This window comes from Daldinia caldariorum (genome assembly GCF_022478825.1).
Source record: "Daldinia caldariorum strain CBS 122874 unplaced genomic scaffold F4812scaffold_20, whole genome shotgun sequence".
Classification (NCBI taxonomy): domain Eukaryota; kingdom Fungi; phylum Ascomycota; class Sordariomycetes; order Xylariales; family Hypoxylaceae; genus Daldinia; species Daldinia caldariorum.
In genome coordinates, this window is record NW_025953056.1 from 497,821 (window position 1) to 515,208 (window position 17,388).

General features: G+C 43.2%; 6 protein-coding genes across 6 annotated transcripts; 2 read left to right on the plus strand and 4 right to left on the minus strand.

The window, feature by feature from the left end:
* Positions 1-57: 57 nt before the first annotated feature.
* Positions 58-1,777, minus strand: F4812DRAFT_453012 (major facilitator superfamily domain-containing protein; the record flags this gene model as incomplete). The annotated part of the gene is made up of 5 exons (XM_047936425.1): positions 58-541; positions 635-702; positions 760-925; positions 1,188-1,454; positions 1,524-1,777. 5 exons carry the CDS (start codon positions 1,775-1,777, stop codon positions 58-60), a joined length of 1,239 nt encoding a protein of 412 aa, XP_047786749.1.
* A 370-nt stretch (positions 1,778-2,147) lies between these two features.
* F4812DRAFT_443399 (uncharacterized protein) lies at positions 2,148-3,365 on the plus strand. Its single transcript, XM_047935397.1, has 3 exons — positions 2,148-2,469; positions 2,521-2,688; positions 2,739-3,365. Exons 2-3 carry the CDS (start codon positions 2,539-2,541, stop codon positions 3,072-3,074), a joined length of 486 nt encoding a protein of 161 aa, XP_047786750.1. The 5' UTR covers positions 2,148-2,469; positions 2,521-2,538; the 3' UTR covers positions 3,075-3,365.
* Positions 3,366-3,493: 128 nt separating this feature from the next.
* On the minus strand, positions 3,494-4,467 carry F4812DRAFT_443401 (uncharacterized protein). Its single transcript, XM_047935398.1, has 2 exons — positions 4,170-4,467; positions 3,494-4,062 (listed from the first exon to the last, which is right to left on the minus strand). The coding sequence occupies exons 1-2, from the start codon at positions 4,250-4,252 to the stop codon at positions 3,642-3,644; spliced, it is 504 nt and encodes a 167-aa protein (XP_047786751.1). The 5' UTR covers positions 4,253-4,467; the 3' UTR covers positions 3,494-3,641.
* F4812DRAFT_443402 (putative zinc-binding dehydrogenase family oxidoreductase) lies at positions 4,468-5,962 on the plus strand. The gene is made up of 2 exons (XM_047935399.1): positions 4,468-5,211; positions 5,316-5,962. Exons 1-2 carry the CDS (start codon positions 4,613-4,615, stop codon positions 5,842-5,844), a joined length of 1,128 nt encoding a protein of 375 aa, XP_047786752.1. The 5' UTR covers positions 4,468-4,612; the 3' UTR covers positions 5,845-5,962.
* A 746-nt stretch (positions 5,963-6,708) lies between these two features.
* On the minus strand, positions 6,709-7,488 carry F4812DRAFT_468057 (uncharacterized protein; the record flags this gene model as incomplete). The annotated part of the gene is made up of 1 exon (XM_047938733.1): positions 6,709-7,488. One exon carries the CDS (start codon positions 7,486-7,488, stop codon positions 6,892-6,894), a length of 597 nt encoding a protein of 198 aa, XP_047786753.1. The 3' UTR covers positions 6,709-6,891.
* A 967-nt stretch (positions 7,489-8,455) lies between these two features.
* On the minus strand, positions 8,456-9,941 carry F4812DRAFT_462859 (uncharacterized protein; the record flags this gene model as incomplete). The annotated part of the gene is made up of 2 exons (XM_047938109.1): positions 8,456-8,577; positions 9,695-9,941. 2 exons carry the CDS (start codon positions 9,939-9,941, stop codon positions 8,456-8,458), a joined length of 369 nt encoding a protein of 122 aa, XP_047786754.1.
* Positions 9,942-17,388: the final 7,447 nt, after the last annotated feature.

Here is a 17,388-nt window from a genome sequence, read left to right on the forward strand (position 1 = left end):
AAAACACCTAGTACATTTGGCAAAAGTATTTCTATAACTCTAAGTAGAATTTTAAATTCAACCCTGAAGTTCATCCGTCTTCTCGGTTAACCCATATGAGGTATTCAGGTCATCTCTAAGACCAATTTCGCGTTCAACAAATATAGCAAAGAACGAGACACCTGCAATAACGACTGCCACAATCCATACAAGTTTTAGGCTATCGGTGAAGACACTGATCACCTGGTCGCGCGTATAGGTCTCTAGAGACAGCAATACGGCGCTGGTAGCGTGGGAATATGCCTGTCCGTTAGCAACGAGTGCTCTCGCTGATGGGTCTTCGATGCGGTTCGACAGATCATTGGAACGGCTGTTGAAAATTGCAGCAGGGACGGAGACGCCCCATATCGTGCCAAAAGTACGGATAAAGGTCCAAGTTGCCGTGGATGATGCAGTGTCCTTCTCCGTAAGCGCAGCTTGAACTGCCGGCAACAACGCACCTAGTACGAGACCGGATCCAAGCCCTGTGACGAGTTGAAGGCATACATAGAGAGCAGCATCGCTGTTCTTGTCAAAGAGGATGAATGTGCCGATACCAATTGTCATAAATCCGAATCCAGCGAAATGAACAGCTCGATATTTACCTGACTTTGACATGACGAAGCCACCAATTATGCCTCCAGGTATAATAACGACGGCAGTGGGAAGCAAAAGAACACCAGACTGGTTAGGACTTTTGAGTTGAACGGCTTGGAAATAGACCGGCAAGAAATAAAGAACCCAAAAAGATAGCAAGGAGTGTATAAATGTGAGATAAAATGCGGTCGCCGAGGTACGATTCTGAAAAAGGCGAGGGGGAGTCATAGGCTCAGCACACCACCGCGATGATTCGTATAATACGAAAAGTCCTAGGCCGGCGAAGCCGAGTATAAGAGGGAGCAAGATCCTCCAAGAAGACCATACATAACGGGTGCCACCATAGGTGAGAGATATCAGAATCGCAGTAACCGATGCGATCAATATGATGTTACCGGAATAGTCGATACGACGAAGTCGTTAGGCAACCGTAGGCGAGCGATCATAATTGACGTGTAAGAAGCTCGTCAGCAAAACCAAAGAAAGACCACAGATGGGCAGGTTAATATAGAAGGACCCATCTCCAAGCGGTACCTTGCGCGATGGCCCCTCCAATGAAAGGGCCAAGGGACGAGACTATTCCAAACAACCCCATTATAACAGCTGTAAAGCGTCCGCGATCACGTAAGGATACGAGGTCACAAACAATCATCTCGATCATCAGGATGATTCCTCCTCCGCCCACTCCTTGAACAGCACGTCCGGCGATGAGCATCGTTGCTGAAGTGGCACCGCCGCTGATGCCACTGCCAAGCGCGAAGACGGCCACTATGCCGATGGTGAGCCAGCGACGGCCGAATATATCAGCGATCTGGCCGAACAGAGGCAAGAAAGCGGTGCTTGTGCGGGATTGATTAGCACTGAGTTGGCACAGAAAAGATATGTTGGGAATAAATAAGGTAACTCACCTCGTCAGGGTGTACGCGTTTACAAACCACACATATAGCTCGCCTGCATCGAGGGCGCCGGCGATACGTGGTAACGCGGTTGATGTTACCGTACTTTCCACAGCCGCCGAGAGGGAAGTAATTCCAAGAGCTATCAACACAACCCAAAAACGCCAACCTCTGCTTTGAGACGTGAGCGGCGACTCAGTATTCGTGGGTTGGTCATCGATATGCTCTGGAGCGCTGAAAGACACATCGTGAGTTGGAGGTTTCATGGCTGAGCTGTTTCGGTGAGCTTAGCGGACAGTGCACAGTGCTATCACCAGCCTCATGACTTACGATAGAAAGAAAATACCTATTTTAGATAGCGGATGTGGTTTTCGTGACAGACTTCGTGGGAGCTCCGTTCCTATCTAGCAATGACAGGGGCGTGTGTTGGGTTGGGATGCAGTGCGCTACAGCCTGACGGCTCTCTACGTGTAAGTAATAACAAGTAGCTAGGTACTTAGGCATAGACAAGGGAGAAAGATGCGGAGAATGTATGCCTGGGTTGGATCAACGTTGTATGAAATGCAGCACAGGGATGATCCTAGGTGCCAAAGCATATACGCGGTGTTGGCTTTGGAAATTTTCCGTAAAGCACGAGCGTGATAACAGATGCGATGATGACTCCCTTTACTTAGGAACTCCTGATATACCTCCTACATAATCCATACCTTGCATTAGGCTGTGTCACCCCAATTGGAGTATTTATCGGTGTATTGGTGACATTTACTAAGTACTTTCCGATTGCCCTGTCACTTCGGCACCTTGGTCTTCATGTCGCTGTTTGTAGGACCTCCTGATTCCATCAAGTCCTCCAAGCTTCGTTCAGGGTCAGATTATGGATTCATACAATTGTATGCAAAATACATTTATTTGGCCTTTTCCAAGTCAAAGCTGATCGAAGCCCAATAATTTCCCAAAGGTGAATACCGAACCCCATTTCTTTGTGAAATCAAGTCTTAGTATTCAGCAGGTCGTTAAATCCTCTAAGATGGCTAAGCCTGAGCGTGTCTTGCGTCTTTCGGGGTCGTACCATCGCAAGGATGGTGTTTCCGAAGAGGAGTTTCACCGATTCTCCAGGCATCATGCTGTTGCATGCGCCAAAATCCATCAGAAATATGGAATTTTGAAATATCAGATCGTTCGTACCCCCTTTTAACTGTCCCATATTTTTGTTTAACAAAGGCGCAGGCCTATAGTTCTTCCAGCGCTCAAGAGCTAGCGAAAAGCATGAAAACTCCATACAAAGTCAATGACCACGATCTGGAGATTGAATACTACTTCAAGGACGTTGCGACCCTTCTCGCCGTATCTGCCGACCAAGAGTTCAAGGATCTCCACCTCGAGTCCGAACCTTATGTTCGTCATGATACCGCGACCGTCACCCTGACCTGGATCGAAGTATACTTGGAGGATGGCAAAGTGGTGAACGTTAGTCCGGAAGGGGAGAGCCTTTTCCCATCTTTCGCTGAGCTGTCAGACATCAAGATAACCGAAGAGTCTGTCGCCAAATACTACGAGCAGTGAGGATATGCCCATTCAATTGTATCAGATGGAATAAAATCGAGTAGAGCTCTTAAATCGTCTATATATTCATGCTATGGACAGTAAGAAGCTTCTTTTTAGCATTCAATGTGACGCTGGAGTAACGTTATGGCCTGCCGCCTACAACATTATTTCTCTTGACTTGCTATATACGATGTATATTAGAGGTAGCTACCTCGGTCCTCCGGCAACATCCAAGTAGGTACGCCCGTGTCTCAAATCAAGTAGAATATGTACCAGTATTCTAGCAATAAAGGAACACATTGTAAGTTATCGTTGAGACGTCATTTAGGGTCCGTGAAGTGAATGACTTTGGGTAAGAAGCTGTTTGTACCACTCTATGACTTGAGAATGTGCTTATATCATGATGGATGCCTACTGGTTTCTACAACATACCTACACAATGGTTAAGGATCGTACAATATCAAAATTTCCTTTTTTTTTCTTCAAGGGTGACCGACAAGTATCACATATATATTATGCGAGAACTAGGCTATTGACCTGCAGATCAGATGGCGAGTTTATGGACTTTATCAACAAGCCATTGCTTTATGCCAACGCACCTCTATGTACGATACCCATCAGTGGAAGTTCTGTCAAGAAGATCCTTAATTGATTCATGCGAACAAAGTTCTTAAGTGCATCCCTCAGTTCCTGCTTCTCTGTTTTCTCCGTTGTCGCGTCTCCATTCATTATCACCTTCAGCAGACTCCAAGCGTACGGCGCGTTGACGAGATGTGACAGAGAGAAAGCTAATCCGAAGGCGTACCATCCTCGAAGTGAGGTGCAGTAGTATATGTTGGCAGCAATACAGCCGTACGAAGAAAATTCTAGAACGAGCACGAAGGGAATAATACCCCAGAAACAGACTCGAACTAGATGAGGGAGAACGCGCAGGCTGCCTGGGGCCGGGGCTTTGGTCGAGAGAAATGAGGAGAACATCAGGTGTTGGAGATAGTGACAGGTAGTTCTACGAGCATAATCAGTTACATCTTTCGTACAAGTAGCGTTCTCACGAATAGATACTTGTGCAAGACCTTGAAACACAAGGTGACTCGAGGATTCGAGATGACTTACAAGGCTAAGGTGGTTGCAACAGGGATGAGTCGAATGGCTGACATCCCTACTGGTGTTAAAGAACTCGCCGTTAAAGCAGTCATGTCTACCTAACTAATATGTTCAATCGTTCTTTCAAAGTAAAATAATTTCAAAGGACCTGTAGAAATAATCATCTCAAGGATGCACAGCAATTAAAGGGTGCTTTCTAACTGCATGAGAAGTCATCTATGGATGCGTCCAACCGGTAACTAATATTTACTCACCGACTAACCTAAGCAGTTAAGTCACCGACTTAATAATTATCCGAGTTGAATCAATCACCGAACAGCCCCCACGCTACGTCAGATGTGCAGTCTTTAGGGTCCCCTAATTATAGACGTTCTAAAATGCGAGCGCCGGCAAGTTAGCTAACCCTTTCCACTCAAAACAAATTAGAGAATACCAAGAGGTGACTTCATTTCATGCTTTTCCCTCCGTGTCACAGCATGGCTGTATCCTCACTGCCAACATCCAGATCGGCTATTGTATGTATCTCTGAGACCCCAGGTGCCAATCTCGCTGTGCGGCATGGTCTTCCTATGCCGCTTCCCTTGGCTCCTGGCCATGTTTTAGTTCACGTCGTTGCTGTCGCACTTAACCCCTGCAACTGGAAAATGCCCGATAGGTTTCCGTCCATTGGCTCAGTAGGCGGTAGTGACTTTGCTGGCAGTATCGTGGCCCTCAGTGATGGCATCGAAACAACACACCCAGGCCTTACCGTTGGCGATCGTGTCTGTGGTGCGGTGCATGGCTTCAACCCGGCAGACCATAAATCGGGATCATTCTCGAACTACATTGTCGCAACGGCAGATATTCTATTGAAGATACCTGAGGGAGTGAGATGGGAGGAGGCTGCAGCTATAGGGGGGACAGGGATTGCTACGCTCGGCATTGCCTTTCGTCAATATCTACTGCCTGAATCGTGGTTTGTAAATCAAGCCAAGGTGGATGAAACACTTCCCGTGCTTGTCTATGGAGCCGGAACAGCCACTGGAACGATAGCCATACAATTATTGAGGATGTAAGTCACTTGATAACTTCACCAAGCCTTTGTCCGCAAAAATGGAACTCCCTCGTCGCCCTGTGCCTCTTCCCGCTATTTGCTAATCTCAAGATACTTTGTAGACTTGGATTTCGTCCATTAGCTGTATGCTCTTCCAAAAGCGCTCAACTTGCGTTGTCATACGGTGCGGAAAAGACATTTGACTACACCTCGTCTACTTGTGCCGCAGATATAAAGAGTTATACAAACAGGCGTCTTGCCCACGTCCTTGATATCATCGCGGACTCGACATCTATAAAGCTTTGCTACGATGCGATGGGCCGTCTAGGAGGGTCATATGTTGGCCTTGAGCTACTCCCCGACGACAGACCGAACCGGCAACTTGTCCACGCTGCTTGGGTCATGGGTCAGTCTATATTCGGGAAGGCCTTGCAGTTGGGTAGGGGGTATGGAATACCTGCGAGTCCAGCATCTCGCCAGCTTGGGAAACGATGGTTCGCAGAGGTGCAGGAGCTCTGGCACAGAGGTGCAATCAAACCGCATCCGGTACGAGTCGGCCAGCAAAGAGGTTTAGAGGCAGTGATAGATGGAGTTAATATAATGCGACGTAGACAGGTAGCTAGGGAGAAATTGGTTTATTTTCTACAATAAGCAGGCTTTATGGAAAGTCGCCTTCTAAAAGTTGCGTAACCTTTTCAATGTTTCCACGCAGCGATTCTATGCTCCGATTTTGACCCCCTGGACCATCAGTCTCCAAAGCCATTACCACCTTGGTGATTTTGTCGCTACTACGAGCCAGATTACCAGAGAATCCAAGTTTACCATCAGCCTGAATCGCTTTGTCCTTGTTGGGTTTGTGAACCCCTTCCTTATGCACAATGTCACGTTCCCCATCTATGCCCATAGATCTTTCCAAACGTTGCAAGTTGTATAATAAGATCCTTACAGTAATGAATAGCTGAAGGGTATTGTCATCTTTTAAGTGAAAACTACCAAGCTGTAATAATGGTAGCCTTGGTTGAGATCCTCTTTTGTGTTGTGAATTGGTTTGCAACTCTCCCCGAATGCACTTGAATGCTTCATCGTATATTTCAATTAGCCGAGAGTAGCAAGAGACCACCAAAATACTATCGTTACTACCGTTCATATTTAAAGTAAAAACTCTATCTTCAAAGTTACTTTAAGGTAATATTGTTAAATTAAAGCTTATGGTTATAAAGGAGATAAAGAACCCGGAAAACGAACTACTTCCGTTAATCGGCATCAAGACTTTTCTTATTTACGAGTCTCGCTCGCTCGAAATCCAAGATCATCACGTTGCCCTGATCGGGATCGTACATGACATTCCGTAGTTTAGCATCCCCGTGGAGAACATCTAAGCTGTGAATAACTTAGAACCCAGCCCTAACCTAATCGATAATATTCTTGCCTTTGGTTTCATTGGTTGGATAAGTGGTTAGGTAAGATGGCAAAGCGAAACACCTCCCAGCCCAACTAAGAAACCACCAATCTTCATTAACACAGCCATCGTAATAATATGGTAAAATTAAATTTACTGTTCTTAGACATACGGGGATATATTTCCCTTGAAGGGTACGTAATTGGTTGTATATTTTCTTTTCATATTGTAGATCGGCTTTATAGCGCTTCTGTACGCCTTTGGCAATAATGGTCCAGCTATGAGAAGAGAGCCGAACTTTAAAAGCCGCTCCGACTGATCCCTGTGCGTAAAGCGGCTGAGTGTCGGCATCGACACCACGGGCAACGGCTAGTTGGGCTCGGATTCGTTCGAGAAATTCGGCTAGGGTGATATACCGTTGGGGGTCGTCTTTGAAGTTGGGGCACGTGGTATCTAGAGGCCCGTTGCTCGCCAACTTCACAAGCCTTTTTGGGTGCAGGAGGGCCGGTCTGCGATGTTGATTTTGGTTTCGGTTGGTGCTTCTTTCTCTGTCCCGCCACCGCTAGCCCACCCTCGGTTGTCGTACCCGTCGATATAGGTGCTTTCTTTGCTTCTGTCTGCGCTTTCCTCTTGGTTGCACCCCGCCTCGTACTCTTGCTGCAGATACTTGGTTTTACGATCTTGATCGTTGTGCCTGTGGAGGTAGGTATGGATGTAGGGGCTTTCCGAACGCGTAAAGATCGAGAAACGGAAGGAACGGCGAGAGTATGGCTGCTTTGGGGCGGAGCGCGGGAATGGGGCTTAATAAGGGTGCGCGTAAAGCCTTTCCGACGTGGCGCCGTGTCGGGAGACCCTTCCGGTGCCTTGCGATCGGTTTTGGTACCCTCTGTGTCCATGTTCGGATAGATAGGGGAGAAAAGGTGTTTTATATTATGATCCTTTATATAAGTGAAGAATAAGATCTATACGAAGAACCAAAACAACATGGCGATAAGATCCTATTTCCTTTAGGGTTACCACCATATTTGCTGGAATCATCTGCATGTCTTCAACCATATAACTATATCGGCCGCGATAAGGTGGGCCTCAATCTCTATGCTTGGGAAATGCTCCCTGTCACGAGGCTGTAAGAGGTCCCTTATAACACGATGTCAGACCAGTGTAGAAAGGGAAAAAAAGGAAAGGATAAAGCCTTATCATTATGGACCATTATATTTATGTCTTGATATAGTTCCTAACATAATCGTAATCCGTTACTTTACGATTACCGGGTAGAAATAAATTATCTAAGGAAAAAGCTATTTTATGTCATATGTAATTATATATGTTTACTTATAAGATCGATTCCATATTAAGGCTAATACTTTTGTTGATTAGGCACCTCGGCATTCATTAATATGATATTTAAGGCTTTTTGTCATGGACTCTAACTCTCTTTCAAAATATTTTTGCTTTTTATTGGAATTAAGAAAACTAAGCGACTCCCGGTTAAAGCGTATAGATTGCTTAAAGTCCACGATTATTACTTTGCCGTTATGGGGGTTATATAAGATATTGCGTAGTTTGGCATCCCCGTGAAGAATATGTACGTCAAGAATGGCCTGGAACCCAGCGCGGGCCTGGTTTATGATATTGGTGCTTTCGGTTTCATTCACCGGACAAGGCGAAAAAATGTATGACCGCCCAGCCCAGCTAAGGAATAGGAAATATTTGTTATTACGGCCGTCGTAATAATACGGTAGAACCAAATCCACCGTCCTTAAATAAAAGGGGTTTTTTATTATAATGCTTTATATAGGGAAAAAGGAAGATCCATGCGAAGAACGAAAACAATATGGCGATAAGATCTTATTTTCGTTAGGGTTACTCCTCTGTTTGCTGGCATTCTCTCTGTGTCTTCCGCCATATGGCTATCGGCCGTAACAAGGTGAGCCTCGATCTCTGTGCTTCGGAAATGCTCCCAGTCAAGAGGCCGTACGAGGTCCCTGGCTACACGATGTCAGAACACGATGTCAAACTAGTATAAAAAGAAAAAAATGGAAAGGATGAAGCCTTACCGTTATGGACCGTTATGTTCAAGTCCTACTATAGTAGTCGTCCGTTCCTTTACAACCAACGGGCAGAAATGAATCAACCTTTTCCCATAGATTCCAACCTTATATATCGTCCTGACTAGTAGGCAAACCTAATAGGCGAACAGATTGTTAGTTGGACATCAGCTAGGTTGTGTGAGCGCTTTTGACTCACTTTCGATCCGGAGGGTTTGAAATCCATTGTTTCTATTTGCTATGGCTGTTTACCCTTTTGTTTCCTTACTACGTGACCGGGCAGGAATCATGGACAAGTAGAAATTAGTCATAAAGGATAAAAAAGTAAAAGATTGCTAAAGGAGTAATAAGTAAAAATTAACTAAAGGTAAAAGTTAAGAAGTATAAACCTATACAGTTGAAATCAATAAGCGTACATCCATAAAATAAAAATTATTTATAAGTTACCGGAGGTAGAAATTAATTATAAAGGACAGGATTTAAAAAGTCATAATAAGTCTTAATGTGTTTTTATTTCCAAGTATATAAAAAGCTACCATAAGTAAAGAATTACATAACTATTGTGACCGTCCCCGATCCTGTGAGACACGGTCGTTCGTACCGTTCCTATGGGAAGGTTAGGGTTACCGGAGCCGCTCCGCTCGGAATCGCTTCGGAGGCGGTACGCGAACCGCTCGGAATCCACATGTTTATTTATACGTACTACGATAGAATGCGGTACGGGATGATTTCGTACGATCCTAAGATTCGTATGGTAGCTTGTTATTGTTCTACTAGTACCGTGGCAGCGGTATAGATCCGAATCTGTCGTTCCGGGAACGGGAACGGGACAGACCGGACCGGACACCGCCCTTGGGGTTTCTATATAAATAAGGGGTAAAACCATGAATAAATTACCGTGGGTAAAAATCAGTTACAAAAGACCTATGGGTAGAAATTAGCTAACATCATTCGGAAGGAATTTTTATTTCCTTCTACCTTAAAGGCGATCATAAGCAGATTCTTATTCTCCGTTGTGATCGTGATGCCTGGTTGAGCTCGGGGATTCCCTAACGATGCCACTCCTCCTTATACTTTCTTTGCCGGATTCTTTCCTTTATGCATTTGTCCATCTCGTCTAAGGCCGACTCCAACTCGGATGCCAACTTCATGGGGCCCTGCTTCCGTTCCTCGGTAGGGAGACTTTTCTTATTGACGAGTCTCGTTCGCTCGAAATCTAAGATCATGACCTTGCCTTGATCGGGATCGTATATGATATTGCGTGGTTTGGCGTCCCCGTGGAGAACATGTAAGCTGTGCATGGCTTACAACCTAGCCCGGACCTGGTCGAGGATGTTCTAGCCTTCGGTTTCCTTAGTGGGACACGATGCCAGCGCGAAACACCGCCCAGCCCAGCTAAAGAATAGGAATTGGGTGTGGATCTTACTGTTATAATAATATAGTAGCACCAAGTTTACTGTTTTTAAATACATAGGAATAAATTTTCTTTAAAGGGTACATAATTAATTGTATATATGTTTCTTATATTATAAATAAGTTCGATAATTTATTTACATCCCTTTTATAACGATAGTATAGTTATATAAAGAGAAATAAACTTTAAAAGCTGCCCCAATTAATTCCTATAAATAAAACAGTTTTACGTCGGTATTTACGTCTTAATTAACTGCTAATTGGGCTTATATCTACTAGAAGAATTCCAATTGGTTAATATATTATAGCAAATAGTCCTTAAAATTAAGGCACGCTATATTTATCGGCCCGTTGTTCGCTAATTCCAACAAGCATTTATAGTTACAATAAAGCCGGTTAGCAATTCCGATCTTAAGTTTAGTTAGCGCTTTTTTCTCGGTCGTATTACTGCTAGCCCTCCTGTCGCCACGGGCTTATTTAACGTTCTCTGTTATTATACCTGTTGATACAGGTGCCTTCTTTATTTTTATTAGTGCTGTTCTTTTAGTTGTACCCCGTTTCGTACTCTTGCTACGGCAGTTGGGCTTTACGGCCTAAATAGTGGTGCCTATGGATGTCGGGGCTTTTAAAACGTATAAAAATTAAGGAAAGGAAGGGACGGCAAAAATATGGTTGTTTTCGAGCTAAGCGCGGGACCGGATCTGAATAGGGGAACGTCTGAAGTCTTTCCGACGTGGCGCCGTGTTGGGAGAGCCTACCGGTCCTTTACGATCGGCTTTGATAAGGACTTCCGTCGGAATTTTCTGCGCCTTTTCGCCCTCGCGTCGGGCGTTTACATACAGTTGGGTCACCTCTGTATTTATGGTGGTAATATTCTTCGTAAAGGAAATTAGGAATTATTATGAAAGGGATGGAAGGTGTGAATAGTAATTTATTATAAAAGGGTTCAAAAGGTATTCTTTATAATGATCTCTTATATAAATAAAGTAGCATCCATGGGAAGAACGAAAATAATATGGTAATAAGGGGTTATTATAAGTAATTTAAATAAAGACAGTATCTTTTCGGTTCAGAGTACCCAAATGTTTACGTGAATCATCGCCGTGCCGTACACCATACGGCTATCACTGTGTTGAAAAGGGTCCCAGTCACGAAGCCGTACGATGTTTATATACTATCCTGTCATAGGAATATATAGATAAAAAACAAGTAAGCCCTACTATCACTAACCCTTACATCCAGTCCTGACATCGTGTTGCGTGTCGGAGATTGTGGTCAATACACTGACTACTAGTCATCGTCGATAAGGTCCTGCGCACGGCTCTTGTTTGTATCCCATCGCGAGGGTCCATTTCTGACATGGTTGTTGCTGATGTTCCTTGTTCCACTTGGGGTGAGTATCTCTCCGTATGGATTCCAGGTAAACATCCTGTATGATTATGATTTATGGACTTCTCCTAGAGATATAGCTATAGATTCATTGATCTTGTTATTCTATACTATAGGACATAGGTCATAACAAGATGGATTGTTTACGAGGAAAGCCACTTGAACAGGACGTTGGTTTGATCATGTGAGTTCGTGAGAACCCCGCGTTTCTCGTACGCTTGACTTGTTTTCACCCCGCCACGAATCATATCCCGTCCCGTACAAAAGGATTTCCAAGCGCACTGATTGAGGTTCTATCTACTAGGAGATGCTTGGCCGTGGCGATTCACGTGGATCGACTCTTGTGATGATATATAAAATCCTTACGATATGACCGGGCAGGAATCATTGATAGGTACAAATCAGTTATAGAGGATAAGCGGTAGAAATTAATAAGCATAGACCCATGGGGTCGAAATCATTTACAAGTTACCGGAGGTGGAAATCAATCGGAGGTGGAAATCAATAAGCGGGAAACCCAACAAGTAGAAATCAAGTATAGAAAATAGGAGCTAGAAATCTATTCCAAATATATCTTTCTCATAAAAATCATTTTGAATAAATATGGAGTACAAATAAGTTATAAGACATTGGGGTAAGAATTAGTAAAATATAGATTCACGGGGTAAGAATCAGTTACAGGAAACAGAAGGTAGAAATCAATTAAACGTCTCTCCCACTGACTTTTACCTTAAACGATGTTAAATTCGCTATAAGAGCCTAAAAAATATATAGCCCAATCGAGTACCTCAAACGGTCATTTCTCCCATCGTTATTTTTATCGTATATCTTCTAATTTATGGTACTATACCATTCCGTGGATCGGGGGTAAAAATCAATTACAGCTCTCTACAAAAGCGTCCGGGCCGAACAGTGACGTCGAATTCGTCCATATTATCGGTTGGCGTTTTCTATTGCATGACTTGGGGTTTCTATAGAGAGAGGTAGAAATCAGTCACTAGAAGACCCACAAGGTAGGAATTAATCTATTCTTTTACCTGACTTTTCCCTTATATGACATCTTAGCACATGGTGCACAAAGGTAATATATATATATACCTCGATCGAACACTACCCGCAGGTGCTTTAGACCTTGTTGTTACCGTTGTATATTTTGCGATATAAGGGTCCCATATCTTTCCATAGACGAGGGTAGAAATCAGTTAAACGTAAAGGGACATAGGGTAAAAATTCTTTTATTCTGCTCTGAACTGATTTTTACCTTTAATTACGTAGGATTTTATAGAAAGTAGATAAACCATGCTGCTGGGCGTGGTTCGATCGAATGGTTCTATGGGATGAATCAACATCGTCGTCGCTATCCCATATCTTCCATTTACAAGGACTAGGGGTAGAAATTAATTAATTCTCTTTTTAATTAATTCTTATCTTTAACTATATTTAATTTTATATAAAGTATATAAATAATTGTTCTTCCAAACACTTAGATTGAACCAATTTATAAGATATATTTATATTGTTATGATTCTTTTATATCTTCTTTTATTAGGACGTGGGGTAAGAATCCGTTTCGTGGGGAGACCTATCAGGTAGAAGTTCATGAATACGATATACCTCGAACAGACGTAGAGGTAATATGTGTATCGAGATGATGTGTATCGAACAGTACTATCGGATGAATAGACATCGTCGTCATTGTCCTGTTTTTTTCGGGGGTAGAAATCTGTTAACACTTGACAACTCACTTCTACCTTATATGACATCTTATTCTATTGCGAGAAATGGCAATGTGCGCACCTTGTCGTTGCCGTCGTATATCTTGGGACGGAGGGTTACTATGTCTTCAGGTATAGATGGGGTAGGAATCGATTCGACTGACAGATCCACAAGGTACTTATCCATTCATTCTCTTTAACTGACTTCTACCTCAACTATTCCACAATTCCATTACTAATGGATAGGCAATAGCTTTAAGAGTATTTAGATGTAATGGTTATAGTTGATGTATAAACATCGACGTTGTTATTTTCTATCTTCTTTTTCTAAGGACTGAGAGGTAGAAGTCAGTTACATAAGGAAATATATTAAGTAGAAATCAATCACCACTTTACAACTAATTTCTACTTCAAATACCACACAACATGGACGGAAGTAGATGTCAAGTGTGTATCAAGATAATCCATATTGAATAGCTATGTCAAATTTATGAACATTGCTGTTGTTGTCCCATATGTTCTGTTTATAAGGATTGGGGGTAGGAATCAGTTATATTTTAAGATTGATAGAGTAGAAATTAATAAACCCTTTTTAAATGATTCTGACCTTATATGATATCCTATTCTATTGCACAGAGACCTACCATACGCACTCCGATCGTCCACATGGAATAATAGCCTTAGACTCTTCCTACCTTGCTATTGTTGTCGGGTAGTATGCGATTTACATTATTATATCTTGTTGTATAGAGAGGGTAGAAATCAATTACTCCAAGACTTACGAGGTAGAAATCATCTACGGTTCCTGCCATAATAACTCTGTATTGAAAGCTCTTGGAGTTCGTTATCAACAAGTACTAAGAGCTTTCTTTCCGAAGCTCTTAAAGCTCTTTATGGATCGATCATGACAAGCTCTCTACAAACCATTATGACCACTTGATCAGGTAAGAATCAATAGCTCTGTCTGTAAAGCTCTATGCTCTCTTAATCAATGAATAATAATAGCTCTCTCTCGATTCTATATCTGTGACTATGAGAAAGTGAATTGGGTTTGGTGATTGGGGTAGAAGTTTGGTAGGCCGCGAGATGGAAGGTGAGGGTAAAGAATAAAGGTAATGGTGGTTGTATGCGAGATGAGGAATTATAGGTAGTGAGAGGAGGTAGAATCGAGTGGAGGAAGCTGTAAGGTCGTAGGTGCATTGATATCACACCCCGACGGGCAAACGAATGTTAAGTAATCAAGCCTTGAAACGAACACGTACCTAATGTAGATTTGATGGCTGAATAGTAGGACGACGGAACAGAAGCTCAAGTTTATGGGTGATGGTCAAGGATGAGAGGGTTGAAGTTGGAGTGTCGGTAATTCAGGACGTGGTAGAGGAGTGTTAAATATAAAATATTAAAGATTTTTTTGATACGTACCTCCAAATGCCAGAGATCTTAGACTGAATTGCGACGTAGCTGCCGATGCCTTGCCAGGGCTGTGCTAGAGGTAGGAGCTCGACTATATCAAGAGGACACCGCGCCGGGAAGGTGTCGGTGTCTGCTAATGGCGAGCCTCGCAACTCAAAGTTATACCATCAACCCATGCTTTGATACCGAGTCCAGCGGATGACTTTGAGACTCAATCGAGCTACCATTGGAAGGTTATTGTGACATGGTTCGTTGAGCAGCTAGTTGCCAGTTGCCTTACCAGGTGCTATTCGACTGCTTTAACATCAATCCAAATAACCATAGCATCTTTTGACATTCCATCATCAGCATCTTCTAGGTACCCCGACATTCCCTTCTAAGCACCTTCTTTCCAATACAAGACGTCTGCAAGCAGAGGAGAACGGGGCCGACATTCCCATCCAGGACAACGTACAGCTTTCCGACACTGAGCAAGGAAAGACTAGGTAGCTAAGATGGCATAGAAGATTCGATACCGCCGCGGCCGTGATAGGAGACTCGCCTCCTGTGCCCTTTACGGAAGATACCAAGGTGCTGTCTAGACCAGGAGGCGAGATTCTATGTGTTAACCGAGGAGGTGTCGGCAATGGACGAAAAATCCAATCGCCCCGAGTCAAAACATGCTCGGATCGATTCGGAATCATATCGGAAGTATTCCGTACGCGCGGAAAGCCTCAGATAAGTTCGAAACCCAATCAGGATTACGGGAAAGAATCGTACGGACGCAGACGTACTGAGCGGCACAGTCTGAGACACCAGGAACGGTCGCGACTCAATTCCCAGGTAGAAACATGGTCGGCGCTCCCCCAACTGTCCCAACTTGACAAATGTGTGTGTACCTCATTGTCTACCTTGTACGAAGTAAAGAAAAAAAATTCATTTTTTGTTTCATGTAGAACAAGCCAAAAGGTACGTATCCAGGGTTTAGGTAGACTAGTAAGGCCCACCATAGAATTTTGTGGCACCTACATGTACGCAGGTACGTAATACTTTGCCTGAACTTGTTCGGGATATTGTATTGACTTAGCTTAACTGGGTTAAGTAACTTGGCTGTGCGTAAGGCTTTAAGCGTGTTTATTACAATTGTGTACTTGCGGAATCTGTATGGGGCTATGGAGACGCTAACCTTCAGGATCCTGGCGGAGGTGTATAGTGGTAAGCCACCTAGAATTTAGTATAGAAACCACTATCCGCCCCTAAATTAAGACCAAACAAATACAGTATTACAGTTGCGCACGCTGAGTACCTGGGCTAAAAGCTTGGCATGTGCAAGACTTTTGGCCCGGACCTTCGTAGGTCCTCGGGAATAAGCCGCCCACCTCGCCTGCTAGGGGGACGCGAGCCCCGCGTCTCCTACCCCGCGTCTCCCCAGCAAGAGTCTACAGGTCAACCCAATGTTATCCCTGCCCATTAGCCCAACCTCTAACCTAATTAGGTAACGATCGGGGCGGCCAAGATTTCAACATTGGGGTGAGCTCTGAGGCTCTTAATCGCTGGAAATGTGCTGTAATACTCGCTAAACATGCTAAAATTATAGCACGTAATAACCACTATATATGCTGTAATTATAGCACATATTAATTACTAAATTTTAATATTTTAATTAATTAATTAGCTTTTATGAAAGATTATGAAATATATGAATATTATGTTAACTAAGGTAAGCTCGCCCAAAGTGCGCTAAAAGTTTTCTTTTAGTCGCACCACCAACCACATACAGAACTTACACTGTTTGTACAAGCCACACACTTTCTAATCACAAATTTTACTATATTTCCATTTATTTTCCTATTAATCGAAGAATGCAAAATATAAAAAGTATATCGTTAGTTTCGCCTCAATTAGAGCTTTCGAATGATATAACTTTCAGCTGGATGCATGCTTGATCTCAAAAGTTATTCGAATACCTGTCTCATGCTGGTCTCATGCTGACCACTAACCATGCCGAACTTATGTCAGTAGCGTCAGAGATAGAGGACATGAACGGCCACATTCACATTTAAGTCCGGGGAGAATCGGTCGGCCAACAACGGATATTACTCAGACTTCTTCATCTCAATCGGTGTTGACCAACTATTTCCGACTTCTGTCTTCGTAAAGACACACTTCGAATTGGAAAGAAAGAGTTCAAACTTTAAGGCTATTATAAAATGAGTTAGCACCTAAGTGCTCGTGGAATAAAATATAGCTAGGTAATCTATTAGAGAAAGCATTGAGCACCTTTACAATTACCAATAGTTTCCGACGGTGGAAGTGAACTCATTACATCGCTAATTAAACAGAGGAACTCTCCCAGACAAAAATAACATGGAGGTGATAGTTTTTTTTTTTCTTGCGACTAACAACATCGTTGGATTTCATTAACCAACTTATATAAGATATGCCTAGGGCCGGATTTGAAGCATATTCCTCTTGACAAATTCCTTAGCTCAACAATTTGTCAGTTGATGTTCACTACCTGCGTGCTTAGAGCATACCTAGGATACCGGTAGGCGTGGTTGAAATTCAAATCATCACAGTGCGATTATTATTAGGTACCTCTACCTAGGTATTATTATACTCATCAAGCCCAACAAAGCCCGACGGTCTTTGTGGGATACTGAAATCCTAAAATCCTGAAACTCAGCTTACCTTCGGACTGGACGGGTAAGAGGCTTTTCTGAGCCTCATACATAGTTGAACGGTCAGAAGTCGTACTATAAGATTGAGATATAAGATAAGATTAATTACCCGAGGTAGGGTGAATGAGGAAACCTCACCAGCGGAGGGGGCTGTGAAA